Genomic DNA, 22,926 nt, shown 5'->3' on the forward strand with positions numbered 1-22,926 from the left:
TGGAGACGACGCATGAGCAGAAGCTTGTCAGCCGCCATTTTAAAGCACTTTCTGAAAGCAAGGGGGAGGACGGGAGAGGGAAGGCAATGTATTGGTGTTATACATTGATATTATATGCAGGGCGCCTGGGTGGCACAGTCGGTTGAGTGTCCGACTCTTGGTTTCAACTCAGGTCATGATCTCAGGGTCCTGGGATCGAGCCCCTCTTTGGGCTCCATGCTCAGCAGGGAGTCTGCGTGAGATTCTCTCTCCCTCTCTCCCTCCCGCTCATGCTCTCTCTCTCTTTCAAATAAATAAATAAATCTTAAAAAAAGATTCTATGCTGGCCCAGAGAACAGGCAGACATGACCTGATCCCTTATCCCTGCAGGTTCTAGTAGCCTTTGGAAGATATTTCCTTTGGAAAGTTTAAATGTGTTGGAGAAAGGAGTGGACAGAATCAAGCTACTAGACAATAGGAATATAATTGGACACGTTGAAGGCAGGACTTACACTGCTTTATTGGCTGTACTCTGTGGGATGTTTACTGTCTGCAATTGTTTAGATCTGGAGAAAGGGATGAGGTCTATTTAAATCTGTTCAACAAGAAGCAGTGTCACAACAGGATCTCCTCGTCTGCTTAGCCAGAACAGATGTCCCAGTCTAGATCTATGGGTTAGGGCTCCTCGTCCTCGGGGAGCTGAGAGAGTTAAAGACAAAGTGAAGATAAAGGAGTATCCCGGGAGCTGGGTAAAGGCCTTGCGAGACTGAATTTGGTTGGTAATCTTTCCACACCCGCTCTGCTCAGAATGGCAGACTTCCATGCATCATTAATGCTCCTTCCTGGGGTTCATATACATCATTTGGAAGAGAGGGGCACTTTTATCAAACCATCAGCCCTTCTGCCAAAGCCCAGTGTAATCACCTGAAGAATAGAAGAGAATATTTGGTGTCTGTTACTGCACCCTTGCTTCTCTGCCTTTTAGCGGGAAGGACAGATCGACTTTCTGTCTTTCTTAATGGAAAATGAATCTATCTTAGGATAGTGACAACCTAAGAGATAATTTCTTCTAGGTAGAGAAATGTCAGTGTGAGTAGCATCTATAAAATTGCCATTTGTCCTGGGAGTGTGAGGAGTCTGAGGGTGCCCAGGGGATGTGACCTGGAATCAACCGTCCCCCACCCCCTTCTCCGTCCCCAAGCTCTCTGCTCTCTTCTAAGCCAGAGGTATCAATCTGGGCAGTGCTTTGGCCTTTCCTAAGGCAGCTCTTTCCCTCCCATCTTTATCTTTAGTTCTAAGTGCTGGGAACATAAGGAACACAGCAGCTGCCTGCTGGCAGGCGACCCTTTGTCAATTACGACCTCAATTTCTTTCCAGCCCTTTTCCTGCCTCTCTTTTTCTGTTAGATCATCTCTCCTCTCAAAGGGCAGAAAACCCCAGCTGTAGATTTTGGGTTTTCAAAGATTTCAAGTGATAACTAGGGATGTGCATTACGTTACATTACTAAGCAGAATGGGTATTGTGGATGGAAAGGCTCATAATCCAACTAGATTGTAAGCCCCTCGAAGGCAGGTGGCGATGTCCCATCTGATACAATACCAATCTCCCTGCAATTTGACAAGCTAAGTAAACTGAGCCAGTGTGACCCGGTGGACAGAGCATGGGCCAGGAGTCATGAAACCTGAGTTATAGTCTAAGCTCTGCCAACCTGTGTGATTTTGTCACCTTGTCACAATCCCCTCCACCATTCCTGTCATCCCTGTCTTATGTCAGGCCTTGCTTGGTTTACCCAAATGGCAGTCCTAAAGGCCAATCCTGGATGATCCCCATATTTATCTGTAAAACGAATGAAACGGTAGGCTAAAAGATGTCTAAGAGCCCTGTTAGCAACAAAATGTTTTGAAATGTCCTCTTAAAACACATGCTATTTTGGAGCCATAAAACTTGTGGTGTGTGAGCCATTTAAGCTGGGGACAATTACCATGTGGTGATGTTATAGACATCCAGCTCAAAATCAAAACCGCCAAAAGCAGGTGGACAGTTTCAAGTCCATAATGTTCTGAAGAGCTTACATAATGGGGCACATTGTGTCCTACTGACGTTTGTTTCAAAAATAGCCTTCTTAGCAATACAAGGTGCCCCAAACATCAACCTTGATTTGGTTTTCTTTAGAGGGAAAAGAAAACCATTTAGGAATCATCTGAAAAGAGGCTGATTGGGCTTCTTTCTTCCTGAACAAATTTAATTCATTTTGACTCTTTCTTGAGACTTTATGGTAGATAATAAAATCTTCGCAAAGCTTTTGTCATCTCTGCCTCTCTTCATTTTTTCCTACTCTGATCTGTTTTACATGCTAAAGGCATAAGAGAAAATTCCCTAAGGATAAAGCTGTGCCTATGTGTGTAGTTTTCATGTTCATTGCAAGAGATAGTTCCCATCCCCCACCCCCGCCACCCTGGTTTTTTAAGTCGACTCCACACCCAGTACAGAGCCCAATGTGGGGCCTGAACTCACGACCTGAGCTGAGATCAAGAGTCAGATGTCCAACTGACTGAGCCACGCAGGCGCCCCACTTTCCTTTTTTTTTTCTTAAACAACTTGCAAACTATAAGAGGCCAGGCTTGCCAGAAATGAATGCCGGCATTTTCACTTCTCTCCATTTCTATCATTGAAAGAGAAGTGGAATTCAGCAGTTGGTTTGCCATCAGTTCCCTGGAAACACCTTGTGTTTTAATCCCAGAAAACATCAGAATCTTGCTCCAGGTTAGAGGAGGGAAGAGGACGTTTCTTTAAGAGACTTCCCTGGCTATTGCTTTTGTCTTCAGAAGAATTTTCACCAATTCAGCAGTAGGGAGCTGGTTTCTAAGTTACTAAACAAGTAAGGACTCTAATTCTCAAGCTCCCTCACTCACACATATTGGAAAGAGGGAGCAAATGTGGAGATTAGGTGGGTGCAGTACAGAGGACACGCCAGAAGAGAAACCAAAACCCAGCGAGAAAGCTGGGTCTTTGAACAGTGTCAGGAGATCTGTCTTGCTCTACATCACTGGATCTGATGTCTTGCTCAATGCCAGGGGGGCATGGAGCTATTTACAGAATGTGACAGGTTTTCTTCTGAGACACTAGAAAGCTCTGGCTACTGAGTCACAGTGGGCTGGTAGAGCTCATGTCAGTAACTCGGGCCCCGTAGAAACGGACACCTGAAAGTCTTTGCCATGCTTCTGTGGCCATTCTTCTCCCCCCAAAAGCAGAGGCATCAAAAGCCTTTCAACAAGTTTCAGCTGTCTTTCAGGATGGGATGGGTCTGAAATAACACGTCAGCTGTCGTGCAGTCTGGGGCTGTAGTTAAAGAACACGGACTGCATAGGCAGAGACTGAGTTCAAATCGCCGCGTCACGACAGGCTGTTTGGTCTTGGCATAAGACCACCTCTCTAGGCTTCAGTGTTTTCGTCTGTAGAATGATGTTAATAAGATGGTACCTCCTTTGGAGGTATGGTGTGAGGACTGAGTTACATTAATGCCTATAAAGCACTTAGCACAGTGTCTGGCAACAAGGAAATAAGCAACAAATGGTAGCTAACAATAAAAATAAAATAATAATGGCAATGATAGTAATAAACAATGGTAATGATATAAGATTACCTCCTACCACGAGCTAAATTTACTGCAGGCCAGGCATTCATTCGTGAGGGCAAAAAGCGAGTATCTGTGCCAAGCACGGGAGAGCTCTGTGAGCAAGACACAAGGCTCTTGGAGCCTGAGTGCTGGAAGATGAAGGATGGAAGAGAGGAGAAGACTTGGTCAGCTCAGAAAGAGGTTAGAGCTGTGTCAAGATGGTTCGGAGCTTCTCAGGGTCCTTAGAAAGCATGACGGGTGTTCTGCCCCTCAGTCAGTCCCCTGTCCCTGGCATTAGATGTTCTTCTTTCTCATAACGGAGTTCACTTGACTCTCATCTGCAGCTCAGCCCTGCCCCAGTTCCCAGGGCCAACCTTGACCCAAGACGGGAGATAATCGGCTCCAGCCCACTGCTGGGGGCTAAGGTTCAAATTGCCTTGCTGCTTGTCTGACTGGAGGACGGTGCCCTAGTTTTGATACTTGAGGTCCAGTCTCATTTTAAGCCTTAATTCCTTTTCTGTGCCCTTATTTTTAGAACTGAGCTTCTGCCTTTGTATTTGCTCCTGAGGACCTGTTCCAAAAACTTATTTAATGACCCCAGTACTATTTTCTGAGGGGAGAGCTGCACCTTACTTTGGCTCCTTCCCATCTCAAGCACCGAGGTCCTTATCCTGAACCTCTGTCCAATAGATAACTTGGATGTTTGCTTCTTGCCAACTTCTTCTCAGTATACGCACCCCCTAGATTCCTTGTCTTCCCCTAACCTGTTGTCTAGACAGGGACCAGTCATTGCAAGCACTCCTTATCTGCCAGAGAGCAAGCCTCTGCAGATTGTGACAAGCACCAGGTGACATACGGAAGTGTGGAATCACTGCTGTGCACCTGAAGCTAATATAACGCCGTATGTTCATGACCCTGGGATGAAAATAAAAAGCAGAGAGAACTAACCCTCGGCTGCCACCACCCACACTTGGGTGAGTTTTCTAGTGACTGGTTCATTCAGTGGGCTGTTCTTCTGCCCAGTTCCGCTTGACTCCATAGGCCTCACTGGGCGGCCCAAGATCTGACGTTGCCAATGAGGGGCCCAAACCTTTTCAAGTGAAGCCACTGCGGAGCTCTGAAGATCCTGCTGTACCCCTTTTGAAAGCCCTAATTATCAGTATAATTCTTCTGTACTTGGCCCACGGGCAAGCCCTTGACAGAGCGATTCTGTTCATTTATTAATTCATTCAACAATTATTTGTTGAACCTCCATTCTGTGCTGCGCTCTGGGATATTGAAATAAATCAGACATGGCTTCTGCGCTCAAGGAGTTTATAGTCCAGTTGGGGCAGCTGAACTTGTAAATAGATTATAATACTGGTTCAAAAGTACTACAAGAGAGCAAAAAGCGGGGGCACCTAACCAGACTGCAGGTGGGTAAATGGGATTAGGGAAGGCTTCCTGAAAATGCTGCCGCCTGCATTCTGGAGGACTGGGAAGTGAGGTCAGCTGACTCCAGGGATGCCCTAAGGGGCAGGTGGGCGCCTTCAGGGAACGAGGTATACTTCTTGGTAGCTGGAACACTAAGTATGAAGGGGGAAGAGTCCAAGACGAATCTAGAGAGGTAGGCGGGTGCCAGATTATGAAGCATGTTATTTGCCATGCTCAGGGATTTGAATTCTATCCCAGTTTTTCAAGTGGAAAATTACAATGCTGCGGAGATCTGATTTGCCAGGGTAAGAGTAGAGGCAGGGAAATCAGTTAAATGACCAACAAATGCTAAGAACCTTAACTGAAATGATGAGGGTGGGAATGAAGAATGTGTCTGGATTTGAGAGACAGAAGAGTAGAATGGATAGGACATGGTCACTGCCTAGAGATGACGGAGCAATGAGCAAAGGTGACCGGGTCGCTTAGGCAAAGTTGTTGAGGCAACGAGGTGGGTGGTGATTTTGCTGCCCGACACAGGGAACTCAGAAGGAACAGATTTTCAGTCGAGGGCAGGCCGTATTTAATGTTGCCAGATAAAGTTCCCCAATCTTACTATGCTTTTGGCAAAATAATCCTGTTGCCCAAAGAATGCTATTGACAACCTACTTTTACCGAAGTCAACTGGAGAAGATAATTTTTTTTTTTTTTACAGACCACACAGGAACTATACAACTGGATAAGTATCACACTTGAAAATAAAATTTTCTATCTTTGTTAAGTGGAAAGCACAGAAGTAAATGAAAACAGAGTTGAAAAAACTTACCCCATAGACAAGTTCCCCAACCATGCCATTCCATATTTTTGTCTCTGGATCCCTTGCGCCATATTTCCCGTCGCCAACAATGGACAATTTGTATTTGATCCTCACGTGTTTGGCTATTTCATAGGCTAAGTCGACACAATAGCCTTCATATCTCTCATTTCCTTCCAGTTGCTCATGGTTCTTCTTATACATGACATATGGTGATTCCTTTGGGACCAGAAGAAGATTGAAGGATTACTCCCATACATTTCTCTAAGAGATGACACGTATCATAATCAAGTTCCCTCCCCCCCCGTGTAGCTGTTGAGGTTTGGCGTATGAAAAGAGCCTTTAAAAAATGTTTGCTTAAGAATCCGAAGAACCTCAATTGACTGACAATTCACCAGGCTGTATATTCCTTGGAGTCCTTAACTGATGATTTAAAGATGTAGAGAAGGATTTAAGTTCTTTCTGAGGGTTTGAAAGCAGGACCGGTTTCAACGTGTAAAGGCTTTGTCTTAGTCAAACTGGGCAGAGGTATTTCCCTTAGGTGAAGATGAACCATTTGATTTCTTGGGATTTACCACAGCCCAGGCAAGCCCTCAAGAAGAACTGTGATCTTTGTGAGGTCAGAGTCTGTGGCTTATTTGTTTTTACAACGTCAGGGCCTAGTACAGTACCTAGGACAAGGTGCGTATTTGACACGTCTGTTTAAAAGAAGAGTAAACTTCAGTCAAATCTTCATCCAATTATTCACAACTCCAGACCTAGTGGCATACTCATTTTTCACCCTGGTTTGTACTTCACCCAGTAAGAACATAGCAACTTTTAGAAAAACATTTTAAAATGAAATGAGAATATTGTCTCACATTTCAACCGTTCTTTGAATTTTGCAGAAAGGCTTTAAATGGTGAATCTTGCCTTGAAATGGTCTTATGAACTTATTACGCCCATTTCATAAATTAAAAGAAACATAACCTGAGGCTCAGAGAAGTTGTGACTTGCACAGTTAAACACAGACCTCATATTAAAACACTAATCTAATCTCTCTTTCACATAATGCTGTCTCCCCCACAACGAAACATCAGTCCTACAGTGTGTGTGTGGGGGGGATAAAGAGGAGAACGATATGTGGAACTGTCCCAAATTCCTATTCTCTTTCTTTTAAAAAATAACATTCTGGGGCACCTGGGTGGCTCAGTCGGTTGAGCATCTGACTCTTGGTTTCAGTTCAGGTCATGATCTCAGGATCATGAGATTGAGCCCAATGTCGGGCTCTGCACTCAGGTGGAATCTACTTGAGATTCTCTCCCTTTCCCTCACCCTTCCTCCTGCCCCTCCCCTCACTTTTGCTCACTGGCATGCACACTCTCTCTCTAAAATAAATAAATAAATACAATCTTTAAACAAATGACATTCTGGGGCGCCTGGGTGGCACAGCGGTTAAGCGTCTGCCTTTGGCTTAGGGCGTGATCCCGGCGTTATGGGATCGAGCCCCACATCAGGCTCCTCTGCTGGGAGCCTGCTTCTTCCTCTCCCACTCCCCCTGCTTGTGTTCCCTCTCTCACTGGCTGTCTCTATCTCTGTCAAATAAATAAATAAAATCTTTTAAAAAAAATGACATTCTGTTCATGATGATGGCAAGATACTTCAAGAGGTCCTAAGCTCACCTACTGGATGTTTTCATGGCTTGAATTTGATGTCTTTTCTACTGGCTGGATAATGCTTTCCAGAAAGCAGAAGTCTTGCTGTATAGAAAGCCCACCCACCTCTCTCCATACTTACCAGAATGGTAGTCACTACAATGGTCCGGTTCTCGGAGGATGTGCTGTCATTGCTGATTTGCTGATCCGAGAAAGGCACAAATCTTTCATATTCATTCCAGTAGCCAGCCTAGAAAGAGCAGACATTTGATTGACCTGTTGCCTGTTTTTAACTCAAAAAGTACTGCATGAAATCCAAATGCTGTCGTGGAATAAAACTTTCTTTTTAGCGGCTGGAGCTTTCCAAGGATTGATGTCCGGTCTCCCTCTGTCTTGCCACGCCCACCAGGACCCCAACCCTGAGACACACCTTCATCCTGGGGATTCCCATCCCCACCTCACCTTTACTGGTATTTTGTAAAGTAACTTAGCCCACTGTAGGATGGTCAGCTTCCCCCCCCCTTTAAACTCATATAGCAGAGAAGTGCTTTGTTCTGAACTGTAGGAAGGCTGGAATGTGAGGGTGGGAAACCAACGAGTGTCCTTAGAAATGATACAGGTTATTTTACTTTCTGAGATTTTATCACATGGCTATGAAATCCTCATTTCATGCCTAATTTAACTGTTAGTATGACAAAAGCAAAGCAGTCATTGTACAAGTTGGCTGTAGAGAAAGGTATTCTGTCCAGTGTCCTTTGGAGGGTGAGAGGGCAAAGTGGAGAGATACCTACTTTCCGATTCTTTTGCTAAAACCGTATGTACCTTGACAGCTTGTTTAAATAACAACATGCTGTAAAATTTGTGATTCCTTCCCTCTGTGGTTGGAAGCTGTTAATAACTCTTGAGCCTATCAGTTTTACAGGACCAGCCTCAGAGGGAAATGCTCCTTTCAAAATGTGTAGATGGAACACTTCGATCGCAAAGCAACTCTGCATCATGTCTGTGCTGTTTGGCAACAGAAAGGCAAAAATGACGTGTGGGAATTTGCTTTGTGTGGCTTTCTTAACACCTGTTTACTTGCATTGGCGTGCTGTCATCTTCTGAAAATTTTTTTCTTTGGACATCTGTTTTGGTTACTTACTTTTCGAGAGCCAGTGACTTTCATCTCGTACACGTCGATGGTGTAATTTGTCCTACGTCCGTAAGTGTCAAATTGGATGTTTCCAGTCATTCCTTGTACTTGCACCTAGTAGAAAGGGAAAATGTAAAAATTTTAAATAGCAACACATTATTGCCTATAGTTCTCTGAGATGAGGTCCACTGACAGATCTTAGAATCGTGGAGAATCTTTATCTTGAGGCATTGAGCTAAATCCACCAGATCAAGTCTATACAGATCTTCATTTCTTCCCCAGTGTTTTCTAGGTGTGACTTTTAGTTGTGAAGCTTTGAGTGGGTGATAGGCAGTTACCTACATGATACAGTGAAGGCCTTACCACGGCTTTTTCAAGGGCCTGAAATTTCTACCATTAGTCTTTTCTTAAGGGAGAAGCCTGAAGGGTATTCTTCTTTTTTTAAGATTTTATTTATTTACTTGAGAGAGAGCACAAGCAGAGGAAGGGTCAGAGGAAGAGGGAGAAGCAGACTCTCTGCTGAGTAGGGAGTCCGACATGGGGCTCAATCCCAGGACCTTGGGATCATGACCTGAGCTGAAGGCAGACGCTTAACCGAGTGAGCCACGCAGGCATCCCAGCCTGAAGGGTATTCTTAACTAGCATAATGCTTTCTTCTAAACTAGGTGATCCGTGAGGTCCGTGGCTATGTCTTATCTTAGCACTCCCAATATCACATAAACTGGTTTCGATAATACAGGCTCTGGAGCTCCTAGAGTCACATTCTAGCTTCATCACTTACTAACTGCATGACCTTCGGTATGTTCCTTAATGCTTTGGTACTTCAGCGTCCCAATTTGTAAAATGGGAAATCCCACTGGTACCTATCCCTCAGACTTGTTGGAAGGTTTGATGAGTTACACACGTGGACAGTTTAGAGCAGCACCTGGCACACAGTACGCATTGCAATACAGGCTGGCCATAATAATAATTATCATCGATTGCAATGAACATAGTTCTGTTTCTTGAGAGTGTTCCACGTTTACCAGCTGCCACAGTAACAAAGACGAATTTTTCCTCTTCTTTAACTTCTGCCCAGCTACAAACAGGTAGCAACGAGGTAGGCCCTGGAGGAATAAACCCACACTGATGAAATTTGGTAAGTCTAAGGAATCAGGGGTATGTAGTACTAGATAAGAAAGACAGAGGTACTAGGAGAGCCTGGAGCCCGATTGGGGATGCCAACTCCAGATTCACGTAGGCCACAATTTTTCCTGGGTCTGTTCCCAGTACTATGAACTAATAAAAGGCCATCTCTGCCAGGTGGAGAGCTTTCCTTACCAATTATTTTACGGTTCAGGGACACTGCATGAAAGACCCTCTATAAATAAAAGTCACTGGAATTACTCATCTGGTGAGTAAGGGTCAAGGAAGTTGCTTCAAAGAAAAAAACATCTGTCTCATTTTCCTAGGATGGAAGGATAGAATACTTATTACTTACAGAAAGTGACAAGCTACTAAGCAAGTCAGAGAGGTAATGGGCTTGCGTTGCAGGAGGGAAAATTGATGTCAAATATTAGGGAGCATCTTGTGAAAGGGAAGGGGACTTGTTCACCACCAAAAGGAAAATGAAATTCCTGTTGAAAGAGAAAGGCTCCAGTGGGACTTCCTGAGGACAAGATGACTGTCCTACTGACCCAACAAACCGAAGCACTATTGTCAGCTCAGGCTTGCAGAGAAGGCGATGTCACACTTCCGGTTAAAGCAAAGGTCCTTTGTTGAGATAGAAATTACTTGCCTGCCTGGTGCATACTGGGATACATGAAGGGTTCTTTACTCTCTGAGCATTGAGTTCTAGGAGAGGAGATAGGTGGGGCAGGGACACTGGCATAGGAACTTAGTAAGGAAATCCTTCCTTACTGAAAGTAGCAAAGGCTTCAAGTCTCATTAAGAATGACATATTTCAGGAGTGCCTGGGTGGTTCAGTTGGTTAAGCGTCTGCCTTTGGCTCAGGTCATGATCCCAGGGTTCTGGGATCGAGCCCCGCATTGTCCCTCTCCCCCTGCCCCTCCCCTCCGGCTTATGTTCTTTCTCTCGCTCACTCCCAAATAAATAAGTAAAATCATTTTTTAAAAAAGAATGACCTATTTCTAAAGATCTAGCATATTTGGACATGATAGACAAACTGAACAACAGTTTAGGGCTGTCCAGGAGATTCGAGACACCAGGATTAAAACTTTCCGTGAGCGGAAGTAGGACAGGACTACCGCTCAGAGGGAAGTCTATTTTCACCGACATGAATGTCAGTTACAGTTTCCCACCATCCCATCTGGGATCCCTTCTTTAATCACCCTGCACCCCAGTCTAAATTAGGTGCTTCTCCGCTGGGACCCCATAGCACCCTCTGGAGAACCTAACCATCATGCCATTTTAATCATCTCTGTGTTTCCATCTCCCTTACTAGTTGGGGAGCATCTCGAAGATGAGAGTCATTCTTTTTCCTGGGTTCTCAGCAACTAGTACAGGGATTGGAATAGAGCAGGTGTTTAATACACATTTACTGAACAAAGGGACAAGTTTTGATGACTTAGAATTGTGACATAGTTCAACCAGGCTCAGGCTGATATTTTACTATCTGTAGGTTGTGAGGAGGATGATTACCCGATTTTCAAGTGGCTTTAAGGTCTTTAAAAACACTTGTTTGCATATTCACAATGTAAGTGTGAGCTTTCCTCCTCTTGTTTCATGTTTGCATACTAACGTCAAGCCTGGTAACAGTCATTGGTGCTCAGTAAATATTTACTGAATGAATGGTGTGCTTATTTGTTCATTAAAACAGGCCCTGTAGGCGCCTCTATCAGGCAATGATTTTGTTTGCCAGATTTCTTTGAAGGAAGAGAATGATTTATTGAGCAACAACTATGTGCTTGTCACAGTGAGGGATGCTTTTACACATGCATCCTCACTTTTAATTAACTCAAATAAAATGGGATTTCTTTTAATATAGTAAAACCTTTAGTACTTCAGACCATCCTCCTGGTAGTCCCTCTGAACAGTGGAGTTTTACTGAGCATTTATCACAAAGGGAGCATCTGCTTCTGGAAAAGGTTGATATTTTCCAACCTCTCTGGAGCAATAGGAAGAGGCTGGCCTGTAGATACTGGTAAAGCATCCTTTCAGTTCAGTGTTTGACCCTTAGGGCCTGGGAGGAAGGTTACTTACCTGGCTTCTCCCTCAAGCTTTATCAGTGAGTTAGACATGCAGAAACTATGTGCGATAGTATGATCAAGCTGCTATTTTCTAGCCAAATGAATTTCTTATCCTTTACTCTGGTAGCCAGTTTGCTATTTGGGGAAGGTGGTTGTTTGTGTCATGACTGGGGAATCCGTTGGAGATGCTGGTACTCGCCCCTTGAGGTTTCGTTGATGAAAACTCCTTCTGATGTACTCTGAGGGAGTTTTGTATTTCACTCATCATTATGTTTCACCTGACAGTACGAATCTTGTAACTGCTGTGAAGGTTGGATTTAATTCACTGCTCTTCAGAATTGTGCAGTGCCACCTCCATAAAAGTACACTTAGGGCATTTGTTAGGGAACTGACATCATGACATAAAAATCTGTGTGATGGGAGAATGAGTCATATCTCTTTCTTGGAGAGAGACACAGGGGCTACTAACCCCTTTTGATCGAATGCTTCCAACTTGGCAGATTGGAGGCAGCAGTAGGAGAGCCAACTGTGCAGAATGACGTACGTTATGAGGCCATTACAAATTCTTCGTTGCGGGTTGCCCACAGAATTATCTTATCGTTGCTTATCTCTTTGTTTCTTTGGATGTCCCAAACGTTGGGGGTAATTAAATAAGTAGAAATAAGAGAGGCTTGTACTATTGATGGCTCATTTTTAAGGCATGCACACGCACGTAGCATAAAGCAAAATATTGAGGAAAGAGCCCTTGCTCGGAAAGCTGCGATGAAGGACCGACGCTACTCCTGGTGTGAAGAATGAAATCTGCTCAAAGGCTACCGCCTGAAGCCTTAAATGATCCGCTACCAGTAAATACTAAAAACAAGTGACTTGTTTGCCTATCTGTTGATTCCTTGGACTTCTCTGTAGGCTTTTTCTTTGGGGCACTGGGGAGAAGCTTCCTAAGTTGGCCTAGAAGTATAGCACGGTTCTGCCTTTCCCCATGTGGATTAGCGTGTAGGAAGGTTCTCTTCGGCAAGAGAACTACTACCACACTGGCTCCGTTCCACAGTCCATCCAAGCTCACGAGCTGTCTGATGAGCCAGAGGATGCTGTTGTCCTTTGTAATGTCCGCCTTCAAGTTAGGAGCTTCCTATAGAATATCCCAGTCCCCCTAAAGTAACAGCATATCTCTGGAAAGTGTAAAAATTTTGAAGCTGTTTACATGTTCAACCCATAATTCTTGAGGGTGGTGAGTTTGCTTTACCATCCACAGTGTAGCACAGAACTAAATACTCATTTGCCCTCTATTGGCTATTTCTCAAGCATCAAGGAAGAAGCTTCTAGTTTGAGATTTCTAGGATTTGATGATTAAACATCCATGCTCATCTTTCTGCACACTCTGACATTCTTAGACTCTGATTTGTGTGTCTTTATAAGGCTCCTGCTCCCCACCCAAATAACCCATCATGGTCTTTACCATTTTTAGAGCTCTCTCGATATCAATTCCTTGACTCCAGGGTACCGCAGGATTTGCTAAGCAGTCTCCAGCACTGCCTCTCCGGGACACATCCACTCGCTGCCTCCTCAGATAACGGAAAGCTTCTGCTATGACCAGTATTGCATCGTGCGTCAGTGCAGATGTATACTGAAATGGAAGTATGGAAAACACGAGATCATGACAAACGACGCCCTTAAAACTTGCCTTGCTCCTTATAATTCTCATTTATCTCCACCTCTTGCTCTACGAAGCCACCCTCTTAATTATTTGAATCAAGAGATCTCTCTGGGCAAGCCCGATTTTGATTCATTCTAGAATGATGCCTCTTTCCTTGTGTGTGCACGTTAAGATGATTAAGATCAAATGGCTCAAGGGAGTCTCTCTCTTGCTCTCAGTACTGTGTTTTGTCTTGAGTGAGTGACTACTGAAAGGCCACGTCCTTTATAGAGAAAAAAATACGTGTGAGGCTAAAGGATGGCATATGTAGGTTGGTTATTGCTGTTTGCAATAGAAAATTCAGGTCTGGTGTTTACTTAGGGGAAAATGGAAATAGCTAAGTTAGACAGCTTGAAATTAATTTGGAGGGAAACATTAATCATTTCTGTCTGGACCATGTTTCTGGCGAACTAGGACCTCTGGCCAGCAATAAATCAGTTTTTGTTTCTTGGGGGGAGCAGAAAACCAAAGCTGGTTTTTGATTGTAGAAAATTACAATTGTTATTGAGTTTTATATCTGATATCAGTGACAATTCACAGGCAGTACTTCATGATGCTGCTTCTTTCAGGCAAGAACACTTAGTTTCTACTCCTTGGATATACTGATATGCTTTACTAGGGATGAGGCCAGTCACTTAATACAAGGGATTTGATTATCTGTGATTTGACGGGGTGGATGCCTTTTCATTAAATGAATCAACAAAGTCTGATTAAAATAAGCTGGCCCCTGTTTTCCAGGACAAATACTGAGAGGATGTAGAATTCTATTGATTTTTTTTTTTTTAATGAAGCAAAATGTCCTAGGGGGAGTTTTCTCTGTATAGTATGTCCAAATACGGCCGGGAGTGAATACTTTGTCATCTTTACGGCTATCAATTTACTTTTCTGACTTTTCTCATATTGCTTTTCTTTTATTTATTTATTTATTTATTTATTTATTTATTTATTAATTTATTAAAAAGATTTTATTTATTTATTCGACAGAGATAGAGACAGCCAGCGAGAGAGGGAACACAAGCAGGGGGAGTGGGAGAGGAAGAAGCAGGCTCATAGCGGAGGAGCCTGATGTGGGGCTTGATCCCATAACACCGGGATCACGCCCTGAGCCGAAGGCAGATGCTTAACCACTGTGCCACCCAGGCGCCCCTCATGTTGCTTTTCTTTTAGAAGCAAATCTTCAAGTGTGACTGTAACAGGGGGCATATGTTCTCTCATGAAAAAAAACAAAAACAAAAAACCTTTGCGTCTGTCCATCCGAGCACTACACAGAGCCAACATGGTGATGGTCTCTTTTCCAGCTGACTGCATGAATTGTCTGCGATTCCAAGCCATGCCAAAAGAGCTATTTAATTTTGACTTTTTCAGCTCCTACTTACCAATGTGTGAGCATGTAAAAAAAAAAAAAAGCCCCAAAAGGAAACATTCATAAAATATAGAATAAATGAAGCATCAGGATTGTAATCTCTAGACAATTTTATTTCCTAATCAAAAATATTATCATTTTTTAAAGTGGGCTTTTTGTCTGATTGCTATAGAGCGAGTTTCTATGACTAATACTAAGCAAAAGCAATCTGAAAGTTGTGACCATCTATTTAGAGATTCCATTTTCTTAAGCCATTTAACGGGTTTTACTTATAAAACCATTCTTCTCAGCAAGTTGGGAACTTTATACATACTATGAGTTATCAATGAATAATCCAGAGCTAAGATTGCTTTCCTTCTCTTTTGTACAAGCTCTATAACACCTGAGCGAACATAAACTACTCCGTAGTATCCTTTTCATCCTTTTACCCTTGTCTGTTTTCTTTGTGCCTAAGACACAGTTCCTGACACTTGTCTTAAAATATTGCATAAATGAATTTCTTGCCTCTACCCTTTACCTGCTAAGTCTAAGGATGGCAAAGCAGTGGCCAGGCAGTTATGAAAATCAAAATTTGTAAAAGTTCGTTTAAATGTAGTGGGTGGATTTAGTACATTGAAAAAAATTTGAATCATCAGGGAATTGCAAATCAAAAGCACACGAGATATCACCTCACACCTGTGACAATGGCTAGATTCAAAAGGACAGGAAATGAGTGTTGGCAAAAATGCGGAGTAAAGAGAACCTTCTTGCACTGTTGGTGGAAGCAAGCTGGTGCAGCTACTGTGGAACACAGCATGGAGGTTCCTCAAAATATTAAAAATAGAACCACCATGGGATCCAGCAATTCCATTTCTGGGTATTTATTCCCAAGGAAACAAAATCACTATTGCAAACAGATATCTGCACCTCCATGTTCAGTGCGGCATTGTTTCCAAGAGCTAAGACCTGGAAATAATCTAAGTGTCCATAAACAAGTGAGTGGATAAAGAAAATGTGGCATATACATTCAGTGGAATATTATTCAGCCACAAAAAGGAAGGAAATCCTGCTATTTGTGACAGCAGGGATGGACCTCGAGGGCATTATGCTAAGTGAAATTAAGTCAGACAGAGAAAGAAAAATACTGCTTGATCTCACTTAAATGTGGAATCTTTTTTTTTTTTAAAGATTTTATTTATTTATTTGACAGAGATAGAGACAGCCAGCGAGAGAGGGAACACAAGCAGGGGGAGAGGAAGAAGCAGGCTCATAGCGGAGGAGCCTGATGTGGGGCTCGATCCCGTAACGCCGGGATCACGCCCTGAGCCTAAGGCAGGCGCTTAACCGCTGTGCCACCCAGGCGCCCCTAAATGTGGAATCTAAAAAAAAAACCCTGAACTCATAGAAACAGAGAACAGATTGGTAGTTGCCAGAGATCAGGGGGTGGCAGGTGGGGGGTAGGGGAAGGGGGAAAAATGGGTGGAGGTGGTTGAAAGGTACAAACTCCCAGTTATAAATAAGTCCTGGGGTTGTAACGTACAGCACAGTGACTATAGTTAACAATACTGTATTGTATTTTCAAAGTTGCTAAGAGTAGATTTTAAAAGTTCTTATCACAAGAAAAAATTATAACTACAGCGATGATGGATGGTAACTAAAGTTATTATGGTGATCATTTTGCAATATATGCATCAAGTCATTATTCTATATACCTAAAACTAACAAAATGCTGTATGTCAATTATTTTTTTTTTTAAAAAAGATTTTACCTCTTTATTTGACAGAGACAGAGCACAAGCAGGGGGAGTAGCAGGCAGAGGGAGAGAGAGAAACAGGCTCCCCGCCCAGCAGGGAGTCAGACACAGGGCTTGATCCCTGCACTCTGGGATCATGACCCGAGCAGAAGGCAGATGCTCAACCGACTGAGCCACCCAGGTGCCCCTGTATGTCAGTTTATCTCAATAAAAATTTTAAAAATTATCCTAAAAAAATTGGACTGTAAACCCTAACCCTAATATCACAGGGATTGTGACCATACTCACTGAAACATATAAGAACACCTGATCTGACCATGGGACAGGATGCTTTAAAATGGGACTGCCCTGGAAAAATGCAGCATGTATACTATAATCACTACAGCTACAGAATACCGCTTAACTAGTGAGTGGCTTAAACGAATGAACAAATTATGTTTAACTCAACTTTTCTAGAACGTACCAATTGTATAAAGTCAGGGCCCACTTGTATTATGTTCTGATGCAACTCATTTAGGGTGGACCTGACTAGGTGATACAGAATGTGTCTCTTCTCTGGTCTATGGCCCCTTTGTTCTCCCTTATTCTATTCTTGCCAGGGAGGATGTGAGGATAGGTATGTTGAAACTATGAGAAAAGAAACAGTCACACCCTTTCCTTTTTAAGGGTAAGGCCTTGACTCTACATTGATTCCTTATCTTGATCACAGCGATCCCATAGCTATGGTACGTACATACTTTCACTATATAAGGAAGGAAGAATTTAAAGTCTGTTTCATACCTGAATCAATGCACTGAGGGAATGGTTACCTAAAATATACACTTGAAGGATCGTTTGTGTTACATGAATAACTTTCCTGTTATTTATCTGTTTTAATTCCTGATTTTTAAATAATAGGATTTCTAGCCATAGGGGAACACATGTGAAAAATGTACACTCTAAGCGTGACTTTCTACCTTTAATATTCTTATCTTGGTTTCATGAAAATGAGCAACTTAGGTAATCTAATTATTTTTAAAGACACTTTTCCAGGCAGGAAAGCATTTCTGTTCAATATACGTATAGGCAACACGCACTCTGTATTACAGCCCAATTCACTTGGGTTTACTGAGATTCATGAAACTTATTAACACAAAGCAATCACATAAATAATGTAAAATCTGATTTTCTGTTTCAGACTATCAATCTTCCTTACCTATTCCCACTGCCCCCACTCTTTGCCCGACTCAGGTTCTTGTAATATTGTCAATTGTTATGAGCATGTTACAAATGAAATTCATTAAAACATTAGTTAACATTCCCAAACCCTGGGTTTTAAAAGGCCTCCTTCTCAATTGCTTCTTTATTTGCAAGTTTAGATTTCAAATGCAGCAGGACCTGCAGTTTGGTTTTTAGCATCGTTGAAATGCTTCTGAGCAAAGACCACTTGATCACAGGCTGGCCGTAAATACATAAAGGCCATACTGAGACGCTGTGAAAAGCTGGCCTAGGGTTTCTGCATGCCACGGAACATTACCTTTAGCGGTGCATTCTTGGCTTCAGGGAATTCCCTTTCATCTAGCCTCACCCAGCGCTGAATAAACTGCTGAACCATAGGGTTTTCGTTGTTGACAATCTGGAATCCGGTAATGTTGGCTCCCCCATGCATGACTCTTTCTAGCAAGATATCGGTAAAACCCTAGAAAGAGAGTGAAAGAGAATCATTGTGGGAGGTGGTTGAGTTCTTACCATATTTGTTGGTTAGAAGGCTAAGGAGGAAATGAAAGGTCCTTCCTCAGGATCACTCTTTAATAATCAAGAAAACCCTGAACACGGTGTTATATGTCAATTACATCTCAATTACAACAACAACGATGACGACAGATACAAACAAATGCTGGATTTGGACTAATTCTTAGGGCACTATGTCTCTGAAGCTATAGGCACGGTGGAGAAAATATGCATTCTTTCATTTTGGTGCCTATGTCTTTAGTATAGCTGCTGCAAGGACAAACACAGGTGCCAACTTCAAGCAAATGTTTTGATTTGTTTCCTTTACCTGTATTTTTAGTCTTTCTTCACGGAGTACAAATACAATGCTTCATGTAACTGGGAAAGTGTTGAAACGTTTGACCCTAACTAGAGGTTTAAAATCTTTTCTCCAGCTTAACATGCCAAGCACAGCAGATTGCTTCAGATTCTAATGATGAGTACTTTCAACATTTGTGACTTACAGAAATGCCAAAGAGCGAAACTGACAGCTTGGTTGTAGATGACGGTACAAACCCGAGGGTATGTCTCACGTGTGTTTATAAACAAGTCTCGACATCTACTTTAGATCACCCACCATTTTCTTCTCTCGCTCTGGTTACCATCTGGTGTCTCTGTCACCTAAGCCTCCTGAAGGAATCTCTTCAGGTTCACACCGAGCCATCTCCACCTGGGTACCGCCAGCCCCACTGGGCACTGCTCTCTTCTGGAACACTTCTCCTAGGAATTGCGCTATTTCTGCTGGATGCCTGGCTCTTGTTAGTTGCAGTGGATGCATTTAGGTCCTCAATGGGCTGAAGCCAACATTTATATTCATAAATGGGGAGAATTCTTCCTCCCTTCTTTAGACTTGAAAATTTTAATATAAAATTTTCAAATATATAAAAAAGTTGAAAGAACTGTACAGTGAATACCCATATAGTCTCAGCTGGGATTTCACAATTAGTATTTTTCTATCCAGCCATCAATCCATTCCATTTTTTGGATGCACTTCAAAGTAAGTTATGGACATTAGTATACTTCACACCAAAAGACTTCGACACGCAGGTCGTTGACTAGAGTTCAGTGTTTGCACTTTTCTTTCTTTCTTTCTTTCTTTCTTTCTTTCTTTCTTTCTTTCTTTCTTTCTTTTTGAGGTAAAATTTACATCCAATGAAATGGACAAATCTTAAAGGTAGCACTTGATGAGTTCTGATAAATGCATACACCTGTTAGTCCTCTAAAGTTTTCTTTTTTTTTTTTGCATTCCAAGTTTTTTTAAAAAGATTTTATTTATTTATTTGTCAGAGAGAGAGAGCACAAGCAGGGGGAGTGTAGGCAGAGGGAGAAGTAGGCTCCCTGCTGAGCAAGGAGCCCAATGTGGGACTTGATCCCAGGACCTTGGGATCATGACCTGAGCCGAAGGCAGATGCTTAACTGACTGAGCCACCCAGGTGTCCCAGCATTCCAAGGTTTATTGATGTATAGCAATCATATAGAAAGGTACACATATCTTTAAGTATATAACCTGATGTGATGAATTCTCACAAACTGAACACAGAAATGTAACCAATATCCAGAAGGGCCCTCTCTGTGTGCCTCTCTAGTCACACCCTTAACCCCACTTCTTTTAATTCACCTTTCTTTATATTTTAGTGAAACAGCTTTTTCACTTACTACTCGCATCCCTTTCCCTCTTGCTTTCACAAGTGGGCCTTGAGTCCATGGGGACTGGACAAATAGTTTGCATCACTGAGTATAATTCCTTCTTTCTGATAATCAAAAAAGCAAGGAGACATATTGGTATGAAGTCTAGTAGAGGCTCCAACTGGGGCTTAAGCCTATTACCAAACTCCTCACCCCCACCCCCTGACATAGACACAAATAAAGAGCCTAGGACAAAATTTTAACAAATGGCTTTAATTCACTCACTGTGCCAAAATGTATTTGTCAGTTAACAAGTATTACACAAGAACATTGACCAACTGCCCACCTGCCTGCTGGCGGGGGTGAAGAGTGGGCCCTCTGATGCTGTCCTGTCTTAAAAGCCTGGGCTGGACAAGTGGAGATCCTTTCCTTGAAAGAAGGGGGTTGAGAATGCTTCTGCCCCCATCCTCATCTTCAGGGTCAGTGGCCACAGCACGCACTAGGAAGCAGGATCTCTTGTGCCCCTCACACTTTGATAAGCATCACACTCGTGTTTTCCTAATATCCGTAGCATGTTAAAGGGCAACACAGAATTAACAAAAGGGAGAGAGAGAGAATGGATCCCGGAACTCTCACGTCTGTCTTAAGGCATAACAGCCAGCACTTTAGTCTGGTTACTCACCATACCGCTTCCTTCCAGAAAGATGTTCCCTCACCTTTTCTTGGCAGGGATACTAAAGGGAGGGGTCTAGCTCAAATTTACCTCACCAATCACACCCACTTACTCCCAGGAGGCTTCATTCTGTCACGTAGGCCCCATATATTCCTGCTTGCGTATCTTCCCCTCCGATACACACATTGTAATTTGAAAACATCTTTAGAGGCATACTCTGCACTCATCTTTCTACCACACAGCAACCATACCACTGAGGACCTAGAAGTTTCTCAGTCAATCCACGTTTTATGACAGACATGCCTGGGAATGAGTTCTGGCACCCCTGGGACTGGAATCAGCCCGGCTGTCCTCATGGGATGAACTGCACCCGCAGCGACACAAATCAAGCCGGGGAAGGTCACCTCAGACTGTTCTGGCTGGAAAGACCCGTACAACAATAGCTCCTCCCAACCGCCCGCAAGCCTTATCCTTCCACGTGGGCAGAAGGCACTAACGCGGCCCTGGGGACAAAATGGAGAGAGAGGCGTGGTAGAAAAAGAAAGGAGGTAACAGGTATTTAGTGAGATGAGATCTTGTTGTTTAAGGGCAAGAGTTGGCTGGCTTCTGGTCTCTGTAATCTCTTGCATTCTACAGCTGAATGGCATCTTGGCGCCCAGCATTTAGATGCAGCAACCCACGTCCTTGAGCTTGAGACATTCAAGGCTAGATTCTCCCTAAACCCTCTGAAAAGACATGAATACAGCTGAGCTGACCAACAAATCTCAAGGAAGTAGACGGGGAAAAGGGAAAGGAGGTGAATGGTAGAGAGGGGGCTGTAGAGAAAGTGGTTCTGGCTGACAGGCCCAAGTTGGTTGACTCTTCATCATCCTATTTCTGAAACTCTTTTTAAAAAAAGAATTTTCTTTTTGTATCAAATATTGCTAAATCCCATGGTTCGTGTGGCCACCGACAGTCCCCAAGATTATAAAAACTAAAATGGTCAGATCTTTCTTTTTGAAATGGCAACATACCCAACTCAAGTTTGAATCTAAATGCCAAGTACCTCTACGCCTGCCGTAAAAGGCTAATGTGAAAGAAATGACCCCTAAACAGATAAAATGGGCAAAGAGATGACATAGGACAGTGATGACCAATGGGAGAAAGGAGGAAGTTAGGAGAGAGGAGCAGAAAGTGCCCGACTCTTAGCTGCCCTTCAGTTCTGCTCGATTGTTCTAAAGCACGTCCTGTTCTCTTTCACATATTCCCATTGTAGTTGTGGGTAAACACAGTCCGTGACGCTTTGAAAATCGAGGCCTGAGTCTCTCCAAAGCCTCAGCAAAGACAGTAAGTCAGCTGACCGGACCGCCGAACCTTCAACAGACAAGTGATGCTATGAACAAATGGGGGAAAAGAGACAAATGGTAGGTACGGGGGCATCAGGGTACAGATTCTGGTTTTCTTTCTCCACTTACCTTTTAACTTTAAATCATTATTCTTGCTTATAACCTCTTGCTAGATTTCCTTTTCTGAGCTTCTCATCTACAGTCCTTGAGTTTGGAAAACTGAGGACAAATGCCCTAAACTCTCTGTTAAGACAGTAACTGAACAGATCAGACCACTATAGATCCAGTAAGTAACAGCAGAAAGGAGGAAGGGGAGCATGAGAGCCTGGGGGATGGTAGAGGTTGGTCGTTTCTGGTCTGGCTTTTCTTGTTACCTCTCAGTGATCTTTACTTGAAGTCTGCCACCCGAGCTCTGCGCCTTGGGGGATTTTGATCCCCTGTCCTCCCTAAACCTGATAAAAAGATTCTCCTTTCCCCATCTCATTGTGATCTACAAGTGGGACTTGCCATTCTGTCTGGTTTTTTGTTTTTGTTTTTTTGAGAACTTAAGTCTCTGGCCTCCCTGAAGCCTTTTTAAAATTGCCCACACAGCTTTTATCACCCGAAAGCCACTAGGTAAAAGTGGAGAAGGGAAAGGGCAAGGGTAAGATACAGAGACAGATTTTTAGGAGAGATCTACTTTCCTCCTAGTCCCCCATGTCCTTCTTTCCCATGATCACCAGCACTGGGTGATGGCTACCCAAAATTTGCTATGTGGGGAATTTAGAGTCCTCAAGTGCTTAAAACTTCTGGAAAAATCTAATGACTCAAAACAGATGAAAGACCAAATGTGAGACAGGAATCCATCAAAATCCTAGAGGAGAACACAGGCAGCAACTTCTTGCTAGACATGTCTCCAGAGGCAAGGGACACAAGAGCAAAAATGAACTACTGGGACTTCATCAAGATCAAAGCTTCTGCACAGCAAAGGAAACAATCAACAAAACTAAAAG

The 22,926-nt window shown here is 43.0% G+C and overlaps 1 protein-coding gene across 3 annotated transcripts in view; it reads right to left on the minus strand.

Moving 5' to 3' along the window:
- GRIA3 (glutamate ionotropic receptor AMPA type subunit 3) overlaps window positions 1-22,926 on the minus strand; it is a 273,652-nt gene that overhangs the window by 75,658 nt on the left and 175,068 nt on the right. For all 3 annotated transcript variants that reach the window (XM_087860086.1, XM_087860085.1, XM_045804968.2), the window contains 5 exons: window positions 18,078-18,239; window positions 13,230-13,397; window positions 8,595-8,699; window positions 7,596-7,703; window positions 5,832-6,038 (listed from right to left, as the gene is read on the minus strand). In XM_087860086.1, the coding sequence (XP_087716212.1) occupies window positions 5,832-6,038; window positions 7,596-7,703; window positions 8,595-8,699; window positions 13,230-13,397; window positions 18,078-18,239 (750 nt within the window). The remainder of the gene's footprint in view (window positions 1-5,831; window positions 6,039-7,595; window positions 7,704-8,594; window positions 8,700-13,229; window positions 13,398-18,077; window positions 18,240-22,926) is intronic.

The sequence above is a fragment of the Ursus americanus genome, chromosome X (genome assembly GCF_024610735.1).
Source record: "Ursus americanus isolate L20-20 chromosome X, mUrsAme1.1.p, whole genome shotgun sequence".
Taxonomy (NCBI): domain Eukaryota; kingdom Metazoa; phylum Chordata; class Mammalia; order Carnivora; family Ursidae; genus Ursus; species Ursus americanus.